The sequence below is a fragment of the Artemia sp. Qi Xiang Cuo genome, chromosome 1 (genome assembly GCF_049724085.1).
Source record: "Artemia sp. Qi Xiang Cuo chromosome 1, ASM4972408v1, whole genome shotgun sequence".
NCBI lineage: Eukaryota > Metazoa > Arthropoda > Branchiopoda > Anostraca > Artemiidae > Artemia > Artemia sp. Qi Xiang Cuo.
This window is the reverse complement of record NC_142794.1, coordinates 68,317,855-68,341,727: the sequence shown is the minus strand read 5'-3', so window position 1 is coordinate 68,341,727 and position 23,873 is coordinate 68,317,855. Positions and strand designations below refer to the sequence as shown.

At 36.1% G+C, this 23,873-nt stretch overlaps 1 protein-coding gene across 1 annotated transcript in view; it reads left to right on the top strand.

Annotated features, from left to right (window-relative positions):
* The window catches only part of LOC148956641 (mitochondrial import inner membrane translocase subunit TIM14), a 68,827-nt gene that overhangs the window by 7,208 nt on the left and 37,746 nt on the right, over window positions 1-23,873 (top strand). The window contains exon 2 of the mRNA XM_089091555.1: window positions 10,602-10,736. Coding sequence (XP_088947681.1) covers window positions 10,602-10,736 — 135 coding nt within the window. The remainder of the gene's footprint in view (window positions 1-10,601; window positions 10,737-23,873) is intronic.

Below are 23,873 nucleotides of genomic sequence, written 5' to 3'. Positions count from 1 at the left end.
AGGACCATTTTTCTGTGGGTTGGATTTTCCACAAGAGAAATTTTCCATAGGGGAATTTTGTGCAGAGAAATAATTCCTTTGGGGTATATATGTTCCCAGGAAAAATTTTCCTAGGGGAAGGGGGGTTACAGGCATAATTTAAAACACAATCGGAATCTAATAAAAAATGGGACAATCCAAAAAGATTGCATTTATAAACATTAATTGCTTCAAATCTAAGATAAATTGTGGTTACTAGCTGCAACCTAGTACAGTAAGAAAATAGAATGATGTCTTATTTGAAAAAAACCTGTTTTTCATTTAATTTCTGATCGTTTTTCTAATGATGGTTGGAAATCCAACGAGGGGGTAACAAGGTATTGCAGAGGGGGCAGCCTTCCATATACAGAATAATTTCTGTTTGTTTTCAGATTTAATGTTGTTCCTTACTTTCACTTGAAAAAAACTTCTTTTGAAATTTAATTTGTGATTGGTTATAAAATAATGCCAGGAAATTTTCATCCTGCTCCAAGGAAATCCCCCCCCCCCCATTAAAAATTCCTGCAGACTATTTTGCCTAGAAAAGTCTCCTTAGCCTATTTTATTTGAGAGAAACGCTTGTTTTTCATTTAGTTATTTTAAAAAAACTTCCCATAAAATAAGTTTTTCAAAGAAAAGTAAAGAACTCTATTAAACCAAAAATGAGCAAAAATAAGATTAAATAATCTACCAAGCATGAAACTACCACAAATCAGCATTGATAAATAAATGAAACCCAAAACGAACAGAAATTACAATAGATAACCAAGTCGAACTCAAAACGAGCAGAAATTAACCTGAGTAGGGCTCAAAACCCATATGCCTTCCCAAGGCCAGAACATGATTTGCACTTTACTGAAAAAATGTAAATGTTTTTACTTTTATAACTTTAATAAATCAAATAATATTAACATTTTGATTACTAAATATCAGTATACGTATATTAAACTGACAATGCACATTCATTTGTATTTTTTTCAGTAGGGGTTTTGAGTCCTACTTTGGGCCCTTTGGGATTTTGGGCCCAACTCATGTTAATTTCTGCTCGTTTGGAGTTTGACTCGGTTATCTATTGTAATTTCTGTTCGTTTTGGATTTAATTTTTTATCGATGCTGATTTATGGTAGTGTCATGCTTGGTAGATTATTTAATTTGATTTTTGCTCATTTTTGGTTTAATGGAGTTCTTTAATTTTCTTTGAAAAACTTATCTTGTGGGAAAAGTTTTTTTTTTAATTAATTTCTGTTTGTTTTATATTGACATAGTCTTTTCAGGGAAAAAGAAAATAATAATTTAAATCTATTCGTTTTTTTTAGACTTTATAGTTTGGTCTGCTATTTGTATGCTGGGAAAAAATTTTCAGCAATTTTTTACAACATATACTATTTTAAAAATCTGGACACAAATAGTAGTGTTTAATTTAGTTTCATACCTCCTCTAGTTGACCTGAAATAGAAAACTTGATACCATTAAAAAAAAATCTGTTTACTTTCTTTGATAGCTTGGATATACTTATGCTATTTTGATTTGGTTAAATTTTAAGAGCAGAAGTAGCCCCAAAAGTTTGAACATAGTACCCTCAGTCTTTCTGGGGATACTGCTGAGATGCCTTATTGGGAATTAGTATTAACACAGTGTATTTTGATTTAATCTTAAGGCGAAATTTAGTTTTTAAACATAATGGGCAATTGGTAGGGTGGGGTTGGTAGGGGGATTAGTTGCCCTCCAAGCCCTTTCGAAGTTCCTATGACAACTCCTTTAAGGGCCCTGGTCTAAAAAAAAAATGATAATACATTGTACCCACATCAATCTTTACTGTAAAAATGTCAAGCCTTCCAATCACTTTCGACAATTAAAAAGAGCACTAGCCCTTTCAATTTCCAATCAAATGAGTCCTTTTTGAGTTTTTACGACACTGCTTTCTATAAACACCTTATATGCCCGAGGGCATAAATTACAACCCTTGCTCTGAGGACTGTGAGGGGCTTGTCATCCTCAAAGACCTAATTCCCAGAACTTTCAACTACGTTAAAAAAACGGCTATCTCGGAATTTTGATTGGATGTGTTTGGGGAAATGGTAGCCTTGAGAAGGCGGTTAGTTGCCCTCCAATCACTTCCAAATATTCAAAAGCGCACTACCCCTTTCAATTTCCAATCAAATGAGCTTTTTTGAAGTTTTCACAATAGCGTTTTCTATAAAAACCTTATATGCCCCAGGGCATAACTTATAACCCTTGCCCTGACAGCTGTGAGGGGGTTGTCACCTTCAAAGACATAATTTCCGGACCTTTCAACTATGTTGAACAAAGTGGTTATCTCAAAATTTTGATTGAATGTGTCTGGGAAAATGGTCGGCGTCAGAAGGGGGTTACTTACCCTCCAATCACTTTCGACTTTTAAAAAGGACACTAACCGTTTCAATTTCCAATCAAATGACTCCTTTTTGAATTTTCGCTTTCTATAAAAAATAAACCTTATATGTCCCCAAGGCATACCATACAACCCTTGACCTGAGAGCTCTGGGGGGAATTTCATCCTGAAATATATAATTTTCGGACTTTTCAACTACGTCGAACAAAATGGCTATCTCAAAATTTTGATTAGATGTGTTTAGGGAAATGGTGGGTGTATCGACTGTTAAAAAGGACTCAGGCCCTTCTACTTTCCAATCGAATGAACCCTTTTGGAAGTTTCTACAACATCACTATCTATAAAAACCTTATATGGGGCATAGCTTACAACCCTTGCCCCAAGGGCTCTGAGGGGTTTATCATCCTCAAAGACCTAATTTCTAAAACTTTTTACCATGTTGAACAAAATGGCTATCTAAAATTTTGATTGGATATATTTGGGGAAAGATGAGTGTGAGAGGGGAGTTAGTTGCCCTCAAATCACTTTCGTCTAATTAAAATGGCACTACCCCTTTGAATTTCCAATCAAATGATCCCTTTTTTCAAGTTTTTATGACGAAGCTTTCAATAAAAACCTTATATGCCCCCAGGGCATAACTTACAACCCTTACCATGACGGCTGTGGGAGGAGTTTCGTCCTTAAAGATATAATTTCCGGACCTTTCAACTACTTTGAACAAAACGACTACCTAAAAATTTTCATCGGATATGTTTGGATAAATAGTGGGTGGGGAAGAGGCTTTAATTGTCTTCTAATCACTTTCAACTACAAAAAATGTCACGAACCATTTTAATTTCCAATCCAATAAACCCTATTTGAACTTTCTACAACCATGCTTTCTACAAAAAACCTTATATGCCCCCAGGGCATTACATACAACCGCTACCCTAAGGACTGTGGGGGGGGGTTCACCCTCAAAGACGTAATTCGCGGACCCTTCAACTACGTTGAACAAAATGGCTATTTAAAATTTTGATTGGATGTGTTTCTTATAGTTTCCACAAAAACGCTTTCTATAAAAACCTTATATGCCCCCAGGGTAAAACTTACAACCCTTGCCCTTAGGGATCTGGGGGAGTGTCCTCCTCAAAAACATAATTTGTATCTGGAAATCAACTATGCTGAACAAAATGGCTATGGCAAATTTTGATTGGGTGTGTTTGGGGAAATGGTGGGGGTCGAAGGGGTGTTAGTTGCCTTCCAATCACTTTTGGCTATTATAAAGGGCACACGCCACTCTAATTTCCAATCGAATGAGCCGTTTTTGAAGTTTCTTTGACAACTCCTTCAATATGAAGTGCCCTGGTGTAAAGAAACAAAAATAATACATTGTGCCAATATCGTTCTTTACTTAGACAGCGTAATTTGCGCTGCCTATGATTTCTGATCGTTTTTCAAATCATTTCGGAAATTCCTCTGCTGTGAAAAATTTTTAACACACCCCCCTCTATTGGAAATTTTGTTTTGCTGAAAGTTTCCCATGGAGAATTTATAATGTGGAAAATCTCATGGAGAATTTTTTCTGTCGGAAAATCCCCCAGAGAATTCCAACCCTACTGAAGATATTCCTAGGATGGTTCCCTGGAAAATTTCCACAGGCAAGAGTTGCCAAAGAGAAATTAAGACAAATAAAATGAATTTCAGATAGGAGTTCTTGCGAACTCTCACCATGTAAAATTTGCCATGGAGTGTTCACCCCTGGAAATTTCCCTCCCCTCTCCCTATGGAAAATTACCCTTTTGAAAAATATACCCCTTATCCCAAAATTTCTATATACTTTACAACAACAAATATTATATCTAAAATATGGGCAAACATCATAATTTACAGCTTCCCCAGGGGCTATGGGGTCATATCATTACAAAAAATATATTTATTGGACCTTTCAACTATGCTGAGCAGAAAGGCTGCCTCAAAGTTTTGATTGGATGACTTTGGGGAAAAGGGGGCAATGGATGGAGGCTAGTTACCTTCCAATTTTTCTGGTCACTGGAAAAAAAACAATAGAATGTTCAATTTCTTGTCAAGTGAGCCCTTCCCAATCTTCTATGACCTTTAGTTTGATACGATCAACCCTGGTAAAAAAAAGAACAAAAACAAATAAAACTGCATCCATGATCTTTCTTCTGGTAAAACAATAACACAAAATTCCACATTTTTGCAGATGGGAGCTTGAAACCTCTACAGTAGGGATCTCTCATAGGTTGAATTTGATGGTACAAGTTTGTTAAGATTCCTTGATTTTTAGTGGGTGTTTCCCTCTTTTTTCAAAAATCAGGCAATTTTTTTCAGGCTTGTAGCTTTTGACGGGTAATATTAAACTTAATGAATTTAATATATTTGGAATCAGCATATATTTATTGTAGTCAAAAATTTTGTGTTTTAGACGTTTCAGTTACTATTGGGTCAAGTCACTACTTACTTATTGTTTTCTTACTATGAACTGTTCGATATTTGCGCTATTTTTGTTAATGCCAGAAATGAAGGCTCTTTTATATTGTTATCCTTTAATTAAGACTAGCCACAATGCCAATTATGGTGGGCTTTTGGCTGTGTGAAAAACTTTTATTCACCTCTTTCACTGGCACTGAGCTGATTAAATATAAAATGTAAATTAAACAAAAATGTAGGTAAAGCTATGGTTACTCTTACTTTGCCTGGAAACAATTGATATTAGTTTCTTCTACTTAAAGCTTTCCATTTTTATTTCAAAACTGTTTCAAAATAGAGTAATAACTTTTATTGCAATTGATTAAATAAAATAAAGTTCCACTATATCATTAGACGTGAATGATGGAATACATTTTCTGTGGATTTTTAAATACCTTGCTTGTGTCTTCGTTAAAAAATGGTAAAATTATTGCCTCCCTTCATTTTCTAAATTGGTGGTACGGGAAACTCTTTAAACTATTAACAGTGGACCTACCTAGTAAACCTACCTAGCTGGACAACAGACAACCATCAAAGCCTCATCCATACCCATAGGCACCAACACCATCCTGCATAGGCTATTGACCTAAATACTTTGTTTCTCTTTTGTTTTGTATCTGTTGGTGTTTTGTTTTCTTTGTTAATGGACTCCTTGACCTTTTGAAACCATTAGATGAAAAATTTGAATATAAAAGAATATCAGATCTGTTGGATATCGAATTGTAGCCTAGCCTATTTTAAGATGGTTTATGAATATGGATAATAATGGAAGTAGGTTCGTAATTTTACGAACCTACATCCTATGTCTATGTATGGGACCATCAGGGGGGGGGGCATTTGCAAGAAAAATGATTATTATATATTGAAAAAGGATAAAAAAAAGGCATAGGATAGTGTGTTCACCTTATCCCTATTATTATTATTATTATTATTATTATAATTTATTTAAAACCTGTCTTCATGCTAAAATAAAATGACAGAACATACAAAGAGAGAGAGAGAAAAAAAAAAATCACTATGGAACTATGACACTGTAATACTGTAATCAGTTGTGTTTCTCCATGAGTTTAGCAACAGCAATAGTAGGATCTGCTATGTGAAGACTATTAATGAGTTGAATTGCGTGTCCAACTTTGATATCTCAGTAGGTATTTTGCGAAACAGAAGAAAGTGGAGCAGATTTTCAATTTATCAGCATTTGCAAGAATCCTCCAAAAAGGTGTAATGTAGAGGATGTGGGGAAGAGCAACAGTGTTGTACAGCGTTGCAAGATAACGTCCATTGAAACGAAGCTTAGCAGAGACTATAGAAGCATATGAAGCTGACATGCAGCGTTTGATGCCTTCTGTTAGGAGATGAGTGTGAGAAATAGTATTTCCACTGGGAATACCAAGGTAAACGATTTGGTCAGACGGGCAGATCTTTGAATTCCCAACCACAGTTTCATGAGGAAGTGGGCATTTCCAATTAAAAAGTACTACGCCGGAATTTTCAGCGTTAAATTCAAGACCAGATTTTAAGTATTTTGCTTGCAGTTTTCGGAAAGCTTTAGAAATTTGTCCAGAGTTCAGGTGGTGTTAAAAATGTCATCAGCATAAGTGACTAAGGAGATATTGAGGCCAGAAAGAACACGCGACATCTCACACTGGTCCTGAACTTCGAGGACATAATTATTGAAATAACAAGGTGAGGCAATTGCACCTTGCCTGGCTAATCTCTTAACTGGCAGAGTTCTATCCAGTGACCTTGCAATTTCGTATTGCTATGGATGGATTTTAAGACTGACTCGCAGATGGATATTTTAGATAGATAGATATTTATTTCGAGAAATTACTATCACAAGCCCTGAAGGGGCGAGTTCAGATTTCAAAGTCCATAAAAAACATATAAACAAGAAAATCAAACAAAAGCACAAGAACTGAAAATTGGCAAACAATGCAAAAAAAAAAAAAATATTGGATTCCTATATGATTCCTTTGTCACTTATATTAAAAACTGCAAAATGGCAACTAGTTAAAAAGATAAAAACTGAAAAAAATAAATAATATATACATTAACAAATGTTTAAAAGACAACATAAAAAAGGGATAGGGGAAAAAACGAGCTGTTTCTTTTATCATGTAATAGATAAGATAAAATTCATGTACAAATTAACAATTATTTATTATAGCTTAGCATACACATCCCTTTGAGATCTGATTGTAACCTCGGATTATTTCACCATTGGGTAAAAATCTAGTTGATGAATTACTATCTGTCTTGAAAAATAGCTGGGGGGGGGGGTAAATAAAACTTCCAGGAATAAATTCAGGACTTTAAATGTATCTCAGGAATGTGTTATCAAGCTACTTTCTTCACCCTTTTTTTCTGGGGATTATAAGATTGTCTAAACAATAGGTTTAAAGCCTATCTGTCTAATTTTTGACAAAGCAATTTGTATCTTAATTTTAGGTTTCATTGGCTTTAGTTTTGAACAATGCACTTCCTGTTATCCAGGTTGAGGTGGTTAGAACACATTTTGCAGATTCAGGATGACAGATTGCCAAAGATCATCCTTGTCGGCCAACAATCTAGACCAAACGAAAAGCAGGTCGTCACAAAACATGGTGGGAGGATGTCATAAGGAAAGCTTTAAAGGAAATGAGAGTTTCTAAGGAGGGTTTAAAGAGGGAGGCTTTGAATAGATTGGGAGGGAGGAGAAGCATGCATAGCTTTGTTGGCCTCAGGTGGCTTCATGCTGCAGTGAGATGTTAATAGTAGTAGTAGTAATTTATTATCTATACATACCATGCACAACACTTGCGCAAGGAGCCTTAAATAACACAGCAACAGCTAAAAGGATGTTGTCGTTTTCAATTTGTTTTCGTAATTACGATTGTAGTTGTAATCTTTTTTTTATTTACTACCAGTTTGAAAATACAAAACTTTCACCATAGTCAGATTAACAAATCAAATACATACCAGTGCACTGTAGGCCTATGTTGCAAAATTTTAATAAGGAATAGACGTGATTATTTCTCATTTCTACTTGCAGCCCTTTAAAAAAACTTCACTCTTTACTCTTGCATCCTAGCCATGAAAAAAAAAGACAAAACGATCTGATATTTCCCTTAATGTAATTTCAAAAAAATGCAGATCATCTCACAGATTTAAAGAAAAACAAGGGATACACAGCTGGTTACAATTTAATGACTAACCTGCTTCAATTCAAATAAAGTTTCAACAGAGGATAGCTCCACATTCATTTCAATGATAAAGATAGTTGAAATGAAGCAAGAGCAACCTGAGAGAGGCTCAAATTTTCATAAGATACATAAATGGCTCCAAGAAAAAAAGAAGTAAATCTGGTCCCACTAAGAGATTTTCATGAACCTAATAAGCATAATACAAATAACAAAGCATGAATAATTTAGTTCAGTAGACATGGCTAAATCTCTAATCATTATCAAGGAACTTTTTAAATACATCAAAATTCTTGTTTGAGGACCATTTCTACAGAAAAGAAACTTCTAATCAGCTACTACTCAAACATACCATCACAAAAGGAGGGGAGATAGGGAAAGAAATTCCTAATGCTGGCCCAAAGGCAACGCAAGTGGCCAAAAAGATGAAACTCCCCCAGTTTCAAAGGACCGAATGACAGAACTTATTTGCTATCTGTGTTCTCCTTCTCTAGAACTGCCCCTTTAAGCCAACCGTCCAGTTAGAGACCCTTAGTCCATTTAAGGCAGGTGTTGATAAGGATTAAGAAGGTGAATGGAGATTGAACTGGTATACCATCAAAACGTGATGAAGCCAAATCGCAAGAAATAAATCCAAATTAGGTCTCTGTCATCTTTTCTTCCTGTCAAGTACAGTTTCAGGTAATTAAGTTAAACCCATTCCTACCCTTTGAATAAAAACTAGCTTATTACATGTGGTCTAAAATTGCATATTTTGTGCACTAGCCTATCCCCCTCCCTTAGTTGGTTAGCAGACATCCTAACTCTGACTAGATTTGCCAAAAGTATCCTCCAGGAACAATCATATAAATGCACTTTTCTTACCCTACCCATATGTGATGTTGTACCTAACCACATGTATATACTTATGACCAGGATAATGATGCATCATCCCCTAATTGTTTGTTATTTAAAACTAGGATTAGAATCTGTCTACTGTTACTGTACCGTATTAGTTCATATAATTTTCATAAATTTCAAGTTCATATAAATTTAAAAGAAAAGTAATTGGAAAGAGATTTTCAACTTTGAAATACAGAATAATTAAATTCGGCTAGGCAGAGAGCAAGTTATGACTTTTCAGAAAGGTATAATTTTGATCTTTCATTTCACAGAATACATTTTAATTTTCACATTGGTTTTTAATTTTCTTGTTCTTTAATTTCAACAATGTCTTTTGAATTAACTCAACATTCCCAAAAATTTCACATCAGTCTCCTTAATCTTTTTGACATACTTAGTACAAAAAATTCCCCCTTTCCAAATGAGAAATCCTGAATGTAAACAATGAGTAAAATGCATAGTTGACATTAATTGCCATGGGGGTTGTGGGGGGTAGGCAATCCCTGGAGGTATATGGTTAAATCTTTTGACTATTTGGAAAAAAACGGTTTTTCAAAATTTTTGTCAGTGTTGAGGGGAAAATCTTAAAAGGGCAAAGGAGGGGGCACTGGTCGCCCTTCCCTTCAGCATAATATCCTATAGGTTTCCTTAGATATCACTGATATGCCTTTTTGACAACCATCCCATATATAGGTTCTATTGTGTTTTAATTTTGCCCTCTATATTTCCTGAAAGCTTCCCCTTAATACCCTATGCCTTTTTGAAGACCCTGGGTCAAACATGCTCCATTTTTCCGATAGCAAATATTATATACAAGCAACAGGCAACTTGCACAACTTATAGCCTTAGCGCCAGAGGATGTAGAGGTTTATGTCATCCCAGGAGGCACAATTATTTTTCCCTACATGATAGCCCTAGAAAGCAGAATCGAAGCACATTTTTCGTACAGCTTACTTTTTTAGATACGGTCAGTCAATTGAGTACCCAAAACAATCCTTAGGCAATTTCTCTGGGAAACATTTAGCAAATCCTCCTCCGTCTTTTGGATCGCCCTTGCTTCAGAACCATACTTGACCACTGTTGTCACTGTAGCTTCTAATATTCTTATGTTGGTTCGCGGACTTATCTTCCTATTCTTCCAAACTTTTTTCAACTGTGAAAAACACTATGGGCCTTGGCTATTCTACTTTTAAACATCGTCACTGCACCCACTGTCTACTAGTAATACTACCTAGGTATGTGATACTGTCCACTTTATTAATCTTCTCGTTACCCAACATCACCTCTTCATTTTCACTTATTCCTAGTCTTAGCAACTCTCAGTTTTAAGAGCTGTACCCGAGATAGCGTTCTAATCACAATCAATGTTTCATACTGCTTACACGACTCTAAAAACTGAGATATTAACTCTTGTTTTGTTGCAATTTCTCTAACAATTATCTGACCACCTGCCAATGGTTGGCAGTTGATCAGAGGTCAAAGTTTTATTTCTTCCTACACTTTTTGCCTGTTACTTCCAATAATTTTTCTTTTGACAACGACTGCATTTTTTTTTCTTATTAGTTGTCTAATATTGGAATACTTAATTTAGATTCAGGTTTTTTCTGCAAGACAGTAGAAACAATTCTTATGTGATATTGCATACGCGAAATGATGATGGTAGTGATTTTTTGCAGGCAAGTAGTTTGGTTGCTGCTGGTCTTGGATTGGCTGCTATTGGTTTTATTGGACGATATGTAGCTAGAAATGCTCCAGTAATGTCTTCAAAAATGAATGAGGTTGTCAAAAATCTACCAAAGTTGGATCTAGAGGTAAAAAAAATTTAAAAGTTTTAAATAGTGCTGTTTGAAATTCTTTTTCTGTCTCAAAACCTTTAGTTTAAACTCAGACCAGATATATTGATGGCAATATTCTTATTGGCAAAAACAGGGTTCCTTAAAATATTAATTTTCTTGTGAAAAGTGTGATATGTATCTCTCTTTATAACATAGTACTGATAGCCTACCATTATATTTGCCATTTTTATATGATGTGCAGTAAAATAATGTACTTATTATATTGAGATCAAAGTTACCACAATATGTATGGACCCATTACGTGAGACATTAATTTCCCCTGTGCTGCCAGGGCATCCAGAAACAGCCACCGATCACTCCTCATATAATCTGCTTTCTAGACATCTTCCGAGAAGTTTGAACTTGTTTGAAGTTCTGCTGGTAGGTGTGGTGAAGTGCATTTTTTTTGTCCCCCTGACTGCCATGCTAGTACTACTCTGGTGACCCTACCTTCTGCCATATGGAAGACATGGCCCAAGTAGTGCTGCCTTTGTTGGTGCATTACTTCCATTAATTGGGACTGCTGTGGTATGTATAGCAAACTCTCTGGTTTCTAACGCTGTCTCTCCAGCTAGTATTTGATATCCCGCAAAGACGTTTAATCTCCAAAGTATTGTTATTCTTTTCCTGCTGCTAGTTTAGACCACCGCTTAGAGCTATGTATAAGGTGGAGCTATTATTGTTGAACGATTTTCAGCCTTAATAAATACTCTTTCTATCTTTAAACTCGTTTTTTGTCAATTAGAATCTCCACTGCCTTGTTCAACCCTAGACTGTACCTCCTTTTTGCTGAAGGTATCTACACTCCTGCACCTGCTCTGCTGCTTTTTTCTGCACTTCATTTCCAGTTGCGATTTGCTTCATACTTCTTTTTCGAGTTGAAATTTAGTCCCAAAAGACTCGCTTTCTCCTGGGTCACATTGAAAAGATCATTAAGTCTATCTTTGTTTGTCTCCATCAGAGTTATGTCATCAGCAAAGAAGATCTGCTACTTGCTTGCCGAAAGTTTGGACGCCGGAGCCTATGCAATCCTAAATTATTTAGTCAGTTGAAAGGATAAAAAGCAGAGGGGAGAGGTTAAATTGCTGTTTGACTGCAGGCATTATACAGTAATATCTCGTATCTTCTTTGTGTGTCCAAATACAGCTCTTAGCGTTTTGTATACAGTAATGAGCTAGGACAAATGGAACACAAGTTTGTCCAGAATGCCATAATGGCAGAGAATTTCCTGCCGCAACTCTTGGTTAAGGGCTTTCCAAAATCCACTCAGAGATGGTACATTTTTGAATCCATTCATTGCTTTCCTAGATCGACATGGGCATAACACAAGTAAAGGTCGAAGTAGAAGCAAGATGGGTGAAGCCATGTTGTTCATCTTGCCGATTTTCATCTAAGACTATCTGGATGGCATGGGATTATCTGGGAAAATAGTTTGCCTCAGCACCCCTCCAGTATTCTCACTACAACGCGTCTCCTTTCTTAAAAACCTTGATGAGTAGGCTTTTCTTTATTCTTTGAGAAAATTCTCTGATTTTCATAAACAGACAAAGGATGTAATCCATACAGTCCTGCAGACACTTAATAGAGTTTTCAACATTCTTGCTGACATCCTATTTCTTCCTGGTGCTCTACTATTTTCTAATTTGTAAGCTATTTACATCAGCTTCTCGTCTGACGGCTTTTCTTTATTGATTTTAAAGTTTAGAGAATGTGTTGTTGGGCTTATTGCTGTTTTTGGGGGGCTAAGACTTCTGAGAACTCTGTCGAAGTTCAAGACACAGAAATCTTTTTTTTTTCACCAGGATCTGTGAGTGTCTTCCCGCTTCTGTCTTGCACTGGCCAGATCTCTCGATTCTTTGGTAATTTTACGGATAGTGGTGGAATCACTGCTCTTGGCCGCTTCTTTCTCCATACCTGCCTTGATTTCTTGAAAGTACCGTTTATCTGCCCTTGTGCTCTTATTCACTAGTTTGTCTTGATGTCGATACAGCTGGTTATTTGACTGTTTTGCTGTTATCTCCACCTTTTAGAAGACGCTGTTATAGTGTCCAACAATCTTTGATAATAGCCCGTGTCGATCGGATAGTCTCTGTCTTTCCGTCTTTTTGCACCTAATTAGTTCTGCTTCTGTCTGTTTATAGGCTTATCTTTTGGTGTTGCAGTTTGTCTCCATGGTGTCACCAATGTCCAAATCAATAGCCGAGCTCAGAAACCTGTTTTTAAGCACAATGCACTTTGGCGAACTTCAGTATTTGAGGGCTATCATAGGCAGCGCAATCGCGGGATTATCTAAGTAAAGAACGATGTTGGCACAATGTATTATTATTTTTTTCATACCAGGGTACTTCATCTCGAAGACGTTGTTGTAGAAACTTTGAAAAAAGCTCATTCGATTGGAAATTGGAATGGCTAGTGCCCTTTTTAAGTCGAAAGTGATTGAAGGACAGCTAACATCCCTTTAACGCCCATCATTTCCCGAGAAACATCGAATCAAAATTTTGAGAGCGCCATTTTGTTCAGCGTAGTTGATTTCCTGATAGCAATTATTTTTTTGACGAGGGAACTCCCCCACAACCCTCAGGGCAAGGGTTGTAAGCCATGCCCTGGGGGTATATAAGATTTTTATAGAAAGAGCTGTCGTAAAAACTTCTAAAAGGTTCATTCAATTGGAAATTCAAAGGGCTAGTGCCCTTTTTAATAGTCAAAAGTGATTGGAGGGCAACTAACCCACCTCTCATGCTCCTCATTTCCTAAGACACATCCAATCAAAATTTTGAGATAGTCATTTTGTTCAACGTAGTTGAAACTTCTGGAAACTAGGTCTTTGAGGATGACACCCCCCCCCCCCCCCCACAGACCTCAGGGCAAGGGTTGTAAGTTATGCCCTTGGGGCATATAAGGTTTCTTATGAAAAATTAAGCAAGAAAAACGGGTTTTAATTTTTATAAAGCAATGAATACAATAAAATAAACACTTAATTAAACAAAAATACTCCGAATATTTCGGCCCCACGTCTGGGAACCTTTCTCAACGGAAAAAAAAGAAGAAAAGAAAAAAATGAAACAAAAAATGTTCTTTTTAAAAACCTTAACTTTCATCAAAATAAAAACATACTAAACACATAAAGAGAGAAAAAACAACAAGAAAAGAAAAAATATAGATAAATAGGAAACAAAACCCACATATTAAATAAACAATTCCATTCACTGGCTTATAAACAGAATCGAATGTCTATATTGATTCAAACACGCCTCCTCACAGTATTTAAGCAAAAAATGAAGAATATATTTATACTTAAACCAAAACAATAAAGGTCAGCTAACCCCCGGCCCATAACCCCTAATTAAATCTCACAAGTTCATCAACCAATGTTTGAATTATAAATTGAACGGATTCGTTTGTTTGCAAGCTTAGCTGCAGTTCGCTTACTTTTCCCAGCATTTAACCCATTCTGACCTTTGTTCGCAAGGTCATCTTTCGTTTCAGAACTATTATTAAAATCAGTACTGGTTGAAAATCTTACCTGCTTTTTAATCAAACTATTATAAATTGAATTGATCCTAAATTCCCCTTCATCTCTATTGACACTAATAGCCCCATATATTATGTTTTTTATTTCTATAATTAACCTGAAGCTTTGTAGAAGTCTTACAGATGTATCTACTATTTTTGTTTGATCAAATAAAATACTGTGATTAGGAAAATTATAAACATGTTCTGCAACAGCCGACTCAAACGTTTCCGGTGTTTTATTTTGTTTTAAAGAGAGCAATCTATGGCATTCTTGTGTTGCTGTAGCCTATTTTCTAAAATCTGTTGTGTTCTTCCCACATAAAATTTACCATAAGAGCATGGAATTTTGTATACTCCCTTTTGCAAATTTCTCGGTACCTTGTCTTTCCCTTTATTTAACAAAGAGCTTATAGTTTTTCCTGATTTAAATGTTGTATTTATATTATGTTTTTTGAATTCTCTTCTTAATTTTTGTGACAGTATTGGGATAAAAGGCAAAGTTATGTAATTTGTTTCTTGATTTGACCTATCTTCTTCTAATATTTCTGGTTCCATCAACTTTTTATTCCTTTTTTCAATTATTTGAGAAATCATATTTTCCGGATAGCCATTACCTACTAGAATATCCTTACTAGCTGACCTTTATTGTTTTGGTTTAAGTATAAATACATTCTTTATTTTTTGATAGATTTCCATTTATATACTGTGAGGAGACGTGTTTGAATCAATATAGACATTCAATTTTGTTTATACACCAGTGAATGGAAGTGTTTATTTAATATGTGAGCTTTGTTTCCTATTTATTTATATTTTTTCTTTTGTTGTTGTTTTTTTTTCTTTATGTGTTTAATATGTTTTTATTTTGATGTAAGTTAATGTTTTTAAAAAGAAAATTTTTTGTTTCATTTTTTTCTTTTCTTCTTTTTTTTTCCGTTGAGAAAGGCTCCCGGACGTGGGGCCGAAATATTCGGAGTATTTTTGTTTAATTAAGTGTTTGTTTTACTGTATTCACTGCTTTATAAAAATTAAAACCCGTTTTTCTTGCTTAATTTTTCGTAAATGGAAAATCAGTGTGGTCTAAGAAATTATTTAAGGTTTTTTATAGAAAGCGTTGTCATAGAAACTTAAAGGGCTCATTCAACTGGAAATTGAAATGGCTAGTGCCCTTTTTAATAGTCGAAAGTGATTGTAGGGCAACTAACACCCCTCCTACGCCCACCACTTTCTCAAACACATCCAGTCAAAATTTTGAGATGGCGATTTTGTTCAAAGTGGTTGAAAGATCCGGAAATTTTATCTTTTGAGCTGGGCACTCCCCCTGCAGTCTTCAGGGCAAGGGTTTTAAGTTATGCCCGGGGGTCATATAAGGTTTTTAGAAAGTGTTGTCATAAAAACTTGAAAAAGGGCTTATTCGATTGGAAATTCAACGGGCTAGTGCTTTTTTTAATAGTTGAAAGTAATTGGAAGGCAACTAACCCCCCTCTTACGCCCACCATTCCCCCAAACACGTGCAGTCAAAATTTTGAAATAGTCATTTTCTTCAACGTAGTTGAAAGTATTGGAAATTAGGTCTTTGCGGATGATAATCCCCTCAGAGCCCTCTGGGCAAGGGTTGTAAGTTATGCCCTGGGAGCATATAAGGTTTTATAGAAAGCATTGTCATAGAAACTTCAACAAAAGCTCATTTGATTAGAAAATGACAGTGCTATTGCCCTTTTTAATAGCTAAAAATGATTTGGCAGTAACTTACCCCCTCTCACGCCCACCATTTCCCCAAACACATCCAATCAAAATTTTGAGATACGTATTTTGTTCAATGTAGTTGACAATTCTGGAAATCATGTTCTTGAGGATGACAAACCCTCCCCAAACACCTCAGGGTTGTAAGTTATGCCCTGGGGGCAAATAAGGATTTTATAGAAAGTGTTTTCGTACAAACTTCAAAAAGGGATCATTCGATTGGAATTTCAAAGGACTAGTGGCCTTTTTAATAGTCGAAAGTGATTTGAGGGCAACTAACCCCTCTCTCACGCCCACCTTTTCACCAAACACATCCAATCAAAATTTTTAAATAGCCATTTTGTTCAACGTAGTTGAAAGGTCTGGAACTTATGTCTTTGATAATGATACTCTCCCTACAGCCCTCAAGGCAAGGGTTGTAAATTATGCCCCTAGGGCATATAAGGTTTTTATAGAAAGTATTGTCCTACAAACTTTAAAAAGGGCTCACTCTATTGGAAATTAAAAGGACTACTGCCCTTTTCAATAGTTGAAAGTAATTGGAGAGCAACTAACACCCCACTCACGCCCACCAATTCCTCAAACACTTGCAATCAAAATTTTGAGATATCCATTTTGTTCAACGTAATTAAAAGTTATGGATATTAGATCTTTGAGGATGATAACCCCCTCAGAACCCTCAGGGAAAGGGTTGCAAATTATGCCTTGGGGGCATATAAGGTTTTAATAGAAAGCGTTATCGTAGAAACTTCCAAAAAAAGCTCATTTGATTGGAAATTGAAAGGGCTAGTACTCTTTTTAATAGTCGAAAGTGATTGGAGATCAACTAATCCCCCTCTCACGTCCACCATTTCCCCAAACAAAGCCAATTAAAATTTCGATATAGGTATTTTCTTCAACGTAGTATAAGGTTCTGGAAATTATGTCTTTCAGGATGACAAACCCCCTCAAACCCTTAGGGCAACGGCTGTAAGTTATGCCCTTGGGGCATGTAAGGTTTTATATAGAAAGTGTTTTCTTAGAAACTTTAAAAGGGGCTCATTTGATTGGAAAATAAAAGGGCTAGTGCCCTTTTTAATAGTCGAAAGTGATTAGAGGGTGACTAACCCCCCTCTCAAGCCCACCATTTCCCCAAACGCGTCCAATCTAAATTTTGAGATAGCCATTTTGTTCAACGTAGTTGAAAGTTCTGGAAATTAGGTCTTTGCCAGCGTTGTCGTAGAAACTTCGAAAAGGACTCATTCAATTGGGAATTGAGAGGGCTTGTGCCCTTATTAATAGTCAAAAGCGATCGGAGGGCGAATGCCCCCCATATCCATCATTTCCCCAAACACTTCCTATCAACATTTTGATATATCAATTTTGTTGAACGTAGTTGAAGGGTCCGGAAATTATGTTTTTGAGTATGACAACCCCCAACAGCCCTCAGGGCTAAGGTTGTAAGTTATGCCTGGGGGGTATATAATGTCACATAGAAAGTGTTGTTGTAAAAACTTCAAAAAGGGTTCTTTTGATCGGATATTGAGAGGGCTATTGCCCTTTTTAATAGTTGAAATTGGTCGGATGAAGAATCGTTCCCCCACGCCCAATATTTCCCCAAATATTTCCGATCAACGTTTTGATATGACCATTTTGTTCAACGTAGTGGAAAGGCCTGGAAATTATGTCTTTGAGGATGACAGCCCTCCCCCCCCCAGCCCTCATGACAAGGGTCGTAAGTTATGCCCTTAGGTCATTTAAGGTTTTTATAGAAAGTTTTTGTTGTAGAAGCTTCAAAAAGGGCTCATTCGATTGAACATTTAGAGGACTAGTGCCTTTTTTATTAGTCGAAAGTTATCAGAGGGCAAATGTCTTCCTCTACGCCGATCATTTCCCCAAACACTTCCAATAATAATTTTGATTTAGCCCTTTTTGTTCCGGAAAGTATGTCTTTGAGAATAACAAATCAACCCAGCACTCAGGGCACGAGTTGTGAGTTCTGCCCTGGGAACATATAGGGTTTTTATAGAAAGTTTGGTCTTATAAACTTCAAAGGGGGCTCATTGGATTGATAATCAGACGTTCTAGTGCTTTTTTCAGAGTCAAAGTGATCAGAGGGCAGTTACCCTCTCCCACCTACACACACGTCATATTTTCCCGAAATGCATCTAATAAAAATTATGAGACTAGCCATTTTATTCAAAATAGTCAAAATATCAAATAACAAGGCTTTTGGGGTTGAAACGTACCCCAGAGTTTGGGGACAAGGGTTGTAAGTTATGCCCAGGGGTTATTAAAGGTTTTAATGGAAGGGATGGTTGTTTAACTTCAGAATAGGCTCAGTCTTTCTCACTGAAAAAGACTATGTTAATATAAAACGAACAGAAATTAATCAAAAAAACTTTTTGCACAAAATAAGTTTTTCAAAAAAAAGTAAAGAATTCCATTAAACCAAAAATGAACAAAATAGAATCAAATAATCTACCAAACAAACAGAAATTAAAATAAGTCTAACTCAAAACGAGCAGAAATTAATCTGAGTAGGATAAGATAAGATATTTATTTTTAAAAAATCGCTATCATAAGCCCACAAAGGGCCGAATTCGGACTTTGGAGTCGACAATATAAATGGTTACACTAAAAATGCAAAGACCAACAACGAAATAGTGAAAAACATAATGAACAATCATTTAAAAGTCAATAATTAAAACTGTAAAAAGTCAATTAAAAAATTAAAAAGATAAAAATTGGTCAAACTAAACTTAGAGCAAGACATAAATGCATTTAAATTAAAAGGGATACAAAGAAAGTGTCAATAATTCAACTACAGTAAATCAATAAAAAAGTTAAAAACAATAAAAACTGGTCAAGAACGGGGGGGGGGGACAAGCAAAAGAGTGCAAGAACCTGGGCAGTACCATCAGCTAATAAACAAAAATGAGGGAAAAAAAAGAAACTATTGAGACATTTTATTCATTTTTTCTGTAATGAAGGGGATGAAAGTTCTTTCGTATCTGGAAGTAACGCAGCGAATGGGGGACAAAGCAGGGATGGGCTCAGAAACAGCTCGAGGCGGCCTTAATCTGGATGGGGAGTTAAGTTTGGGGAAAATACTTGCCGTCCGAGGGTTTGTTATGGCATTTTTTGCTAAACGGAGGCACAACAAAACCCTCCTTTGCTCCACGGTTTTTTAGACTAGCTTTTTTAGGAGCAGAGAGTATGGCACCTTGGCTTCCTTTAAAGTTATTCGCAAGGCCCTTTTTTGAATTGATTCGATTTTTTCCGATTCTTCGCGAGAGATACCAGGGTGCCAAACTGGACAAGCATATTCTAGATGCGGGCGGACAAAAGACGTGTAAATTCTTAAGGAGTGGGAGGGGGGACGCTGAATTTATTTAGGAGCTTAAGGAAGGCGATAGACACATTAGCTCTATTGATGATGTCTTTAACATGGATATCCCACTTTAAATTTGAAGAAATTGTGACGCCAAGTAGTTTAAATGAGGAAACAGAAATTTCAGGAGGGATAGGATTAAGAAAGTAGAGTGTGGATTTGAGGAAACAAATGGGCATTATCATGGACTTAGAGGGGTTTACTGTCATGTCTAAGTCTAAGGCCTTGTCTCCAATTTCATTGAGGATACTCATAGGGTCACTTATTAAATTTCTGAAGCAAGTTTCAACAACCGTTAGGTCATCAACAAATTTTCATCGGCCAGGAAGTTCTTTTGCGAGGCTGTTGATCATTACTGAAAAAAGGAGGGGACCTAGGAGAGTACCTTGGGGTATGCCGTTGTGGACAGGTAGAGGATTTGAATAATGATTTTGCTATTTGAAAACTTGTGATCTATTTGTTAAGAAGGAAGCAACTATTTTCACCAGTAAGGGATCAATATTGAACTCTTTGACACGTTTCTCAATTAAAATATTGTGGTTAACAAGGTCGAATGCTTTCTGAAGGTCGATGGAAATTAAATTTAGCCAGGAATTAGGCTTTTCAAGGATTTTCCCGATGTGATCAATAAGAGAAACGAGGGAATGGAAAGTAGAGGTGGATTTTAGGTTCCCAAATTGTTTCAAGTCAGTAAGAGGTAGAATTTTTTCCTTTAGCCAATCTGCAAGTAATCCTTCATAAAGTTTCGAGAAAATAGGAGTAAGAGTAATAGGCCGGACGCCTTCAAAACCAGGCTTTCCGTTTTTCTTTTTCAAAAGTGGTTATGAAACCCTGTTTCCAAGTTGTAGGAATTTGCCCAGACTCGGTAATCTTGTTAAACAGGAAAGACAAGGACTTAGACAAGAAATCACCGAAGGCACTAATAAGAGGAAAGAGGATATCCAAACGACAAATACTTGTCTTTCTTAGTTTTTGAATTCTTTTTTCTATCTGAGACGGAGAAACAGTGAGTAAAGAAGGGGAAAGGGCTCCTGATGGTAATTGGTCGGACAGTGGTGGAAGACTCTGGACAATGGAAGTGAGGAATTTATTGAGATTATTGGCAGTAATATCAGGGGACTCGGGTAGATTGAAGTTAAGAGTAGTAACCTATCTAGTACTTTCAAGCCTACATTCAACCCTACAAGAATATGGTCAAAAGTGTAATAGATTGAAAACCTACATGAAAATATACATTGGAATTGCGAAAGAAAAACCCATGGCTATGTCATTAAACTTACAGGTGAATATTCTAAAAGTTGGCAAGGTTTTTGTTTTTTATAAGAATTGCATAATGAATGTACCGTTTGACGTAGACATTTTTTAGGAGCCAATCATAGGTTGTTCAATATACGATAACTTGATTTATGGTTGGGATTTGAATAAAAGGAATGGTTTTCACTACAATTCATAATAGTAAGAGAATTGAATTCAAAGAGAATAGTTTATTTGAGAGGATATTACTAAAGAAAGAAAAATGGGTGGTGCATTTACATTATTTGAGAATTAAGATGGAGCCGAAAGCAGCAGCAACGATATACCAGTACCCAATGTGGCTGTGGAAATAACCGCTGGCTGTAGACTATGCCTTGAATGGGACAGTATGTATGGTAGATACGTGATATCATTAAGCAAGTTTAAACAGGAGGAGCAACTATGTTTAGCTGGAAAAGTGAATATTCTCCATAAAAATAAACTTCGGTCAGCATTAGATGTCCTATCGAAATATATTGTTGAGAATAAAATGCATCAGTGAATATTATTATTATTGTAATTATGTTCAATAAAATTGTTTCTAAATCAAAGGTATTTTTCTTTCTATAGTAGACTAGCGTATATTTTTTAGAGTACAATAAGAAATTCTGGTTAGTCTGAAGTTGGTTGTGAGAGTGTTAAGACTAAAAAATGGATAGATTCGAGAAAGAGCGAATCTTGGGGAATCTAGTGTTTATGGAAAAACATTTGATTCTAGATGATGATTTTCTAGAGCTGTCTATTCAAAGGAAGATATTTTCTCGGGGAATGCTTGTAGATATAATGAAAACTGATTCTCCATCATTAGACTATTGTATGAAGCTTCTACATCGTGGTCCAAATGCATTTACACAATTTATTGATATATTGATCACGACACGCCAAAATGATATTGTGGATATGCTTTTAAACATAAGTTTAGAAATTTAGGACTTTTTTTTCATGAGAAAGATGGTGTTCAAGGATGATTTACTCCTCTTTCTCTCTATGTCAGACAATTTTTCGTTCTTGCTAGCTCAGTTTCATTGTGGCAGTGAGAGTGTCAACACATGAAAAAAATTTTCATACATGTCCGCTATGTATGTACAAACTGGGCAGCTGGTCATCATGTGAGAATTGCACAATGATTGATGAGTTTGATGAAAAGTGTAGATTATGCAACCCGTATAAATTGCATAAAGGATATGCTGTAAAAATTAAAGATTGTAATTCCTGTCTTGAAGAGGTCCCCGAATCTTATCCTAGAGGCCACCTATGCTCCAACTGCCGCTATGATAAATGTAATGAGTGGGAGAATAAATATCCCGGTATGATTGGAAAGAATCCTAAGCGTGATTTTAGTTTATTGCTACGAGATTGGTATCGTCGTGGTTTTAGATTGTTCTGGGAGGAGGAGCCGGGGCAGAAGTTCAACTACTTGAACAGCCAAAGAATATGGTTTCTACGTCATTATTGTGATAACAATGGGTGTTATGATTATACACCCAATGATTTTTATATGGCCGTCACGGAATGTGATTCGACACTTGAGGACACTGTTGGTGAAATTGCTTTAAACATGCAAATTGAAACATGTGAATTCTATAGAATGAATGAGAATAGTATCATTGACTATACAAAGAGATATGACAAGAGTGAAGTTAAACTCTATTGTAGAAAATGTGACCCTGACATTGCAGTACATCAGGATCAGTACACTGTGAATTCAGATAATCTACCTGCATTAGTTGTTGTCGACAAATACCTATACCTAGTAGAACATGAAATCTAAAGAGTAGAAAAGTCGTTTTATCATGTATATAATTTTTTATCATTTATTAATAAACAATTTCATATACATTTTTAGAACAACTTATTCATAGGGCACTAAAATCAATATTAAATACGCTTGTAAGTATATTTTCCTCTAGAAAGTCGTTCAATCGAGGTAAGTCAACGTAGATGTCGAGAAACTGCTTGTAGGTGTAGCCACGACATCTGAACATGAAAAAGAGTAGTACATGGAAGCCAGATGTCTTAGTCGTTAAATCTTGTACTTTTCGTTGATTTTAAAAATTGGTTTTCCCACTGCTTTCAATAAAGTTGATGATGTATGACGTGTAGAATTCATACTATAGGCCAAGAGGATCAAAAAATTCAATACGCTTCGCTGTTTGAAAGATGTATAGCCAATGACCGGTCTTCAAAGTCAATGGACTGCTATTAACAATGATTATGGTATTGTTAACTCTTGGAATTTTTTCAATGAAGTCCGAAGGTATGCAATAGGACTTGTAATGGGACATGTATGGATCCATACTAAATACATTGATTATTTGGTTTGTGTTCATGGTACTAGGTTTATTAGAGCACTGTCGTCGGGTGTGAGTTCCAAAGAGGTTTCAAATTGACTCAGTGATATTAGCGTGATACTCTCAGTCAGAGCATCGGCAAATGTACACTCTAAACGTACATTCCCTGTTCGTACTATGATCATATCCTGAGTCCCTGACAAGTCCAAAACAATAACCCCATGATTTTTTGAAAACATTGAATCGGTTATTCCATTTTCAAATAGTTGAGAGTTATGATCTAGGGACTGCATGGTCAACTCGTACAGAGTTCTATAGGAATTTTTCTCAAATGATAGAGTGTACAGTGGAATACCATTCACTTTGCACACAAGGCTAGATAGACCAAAAAATTAAAATCATGGGGGGATTCAGTCCAGGATCCAACGGCACTGCTACTCTTCACAAAGGCCAAATCCAATTTTGATGGGATTTCTCCATTGATAAATGATAAATTGGTATACTTACGGGAGGCGTTGGCAATTTGACGCTGCTTGGTGATCGTATGGGGGACAAGAAGTTTAATGTTGTTACCATTGGCTCTTAGCTTTTCCACAGCCAATGCAACAGAGCTCATAACTTGGTGTTTTCGGACGTGGAGAATTCCCGATGTGATAATGATATTTGCATCGGGTCCTGCAGGAAGTGTGTTTCTCAAATGAAATTCGATAGGGCCATCTGTAACATTATGTCAATCTTGAAATTGGGGGGGTAGCCATTTTGATATATTGAATATCTCATGGTTTAATTTTCCAACCAGATGATACTCCTGGGTCACTGCAGTAGTCAACTCACCGTCAGTATCAACACCTGATCGATATTCATAGCCCAATGATTGTCCTCTCAACTCCTTGTAAGCCTTTG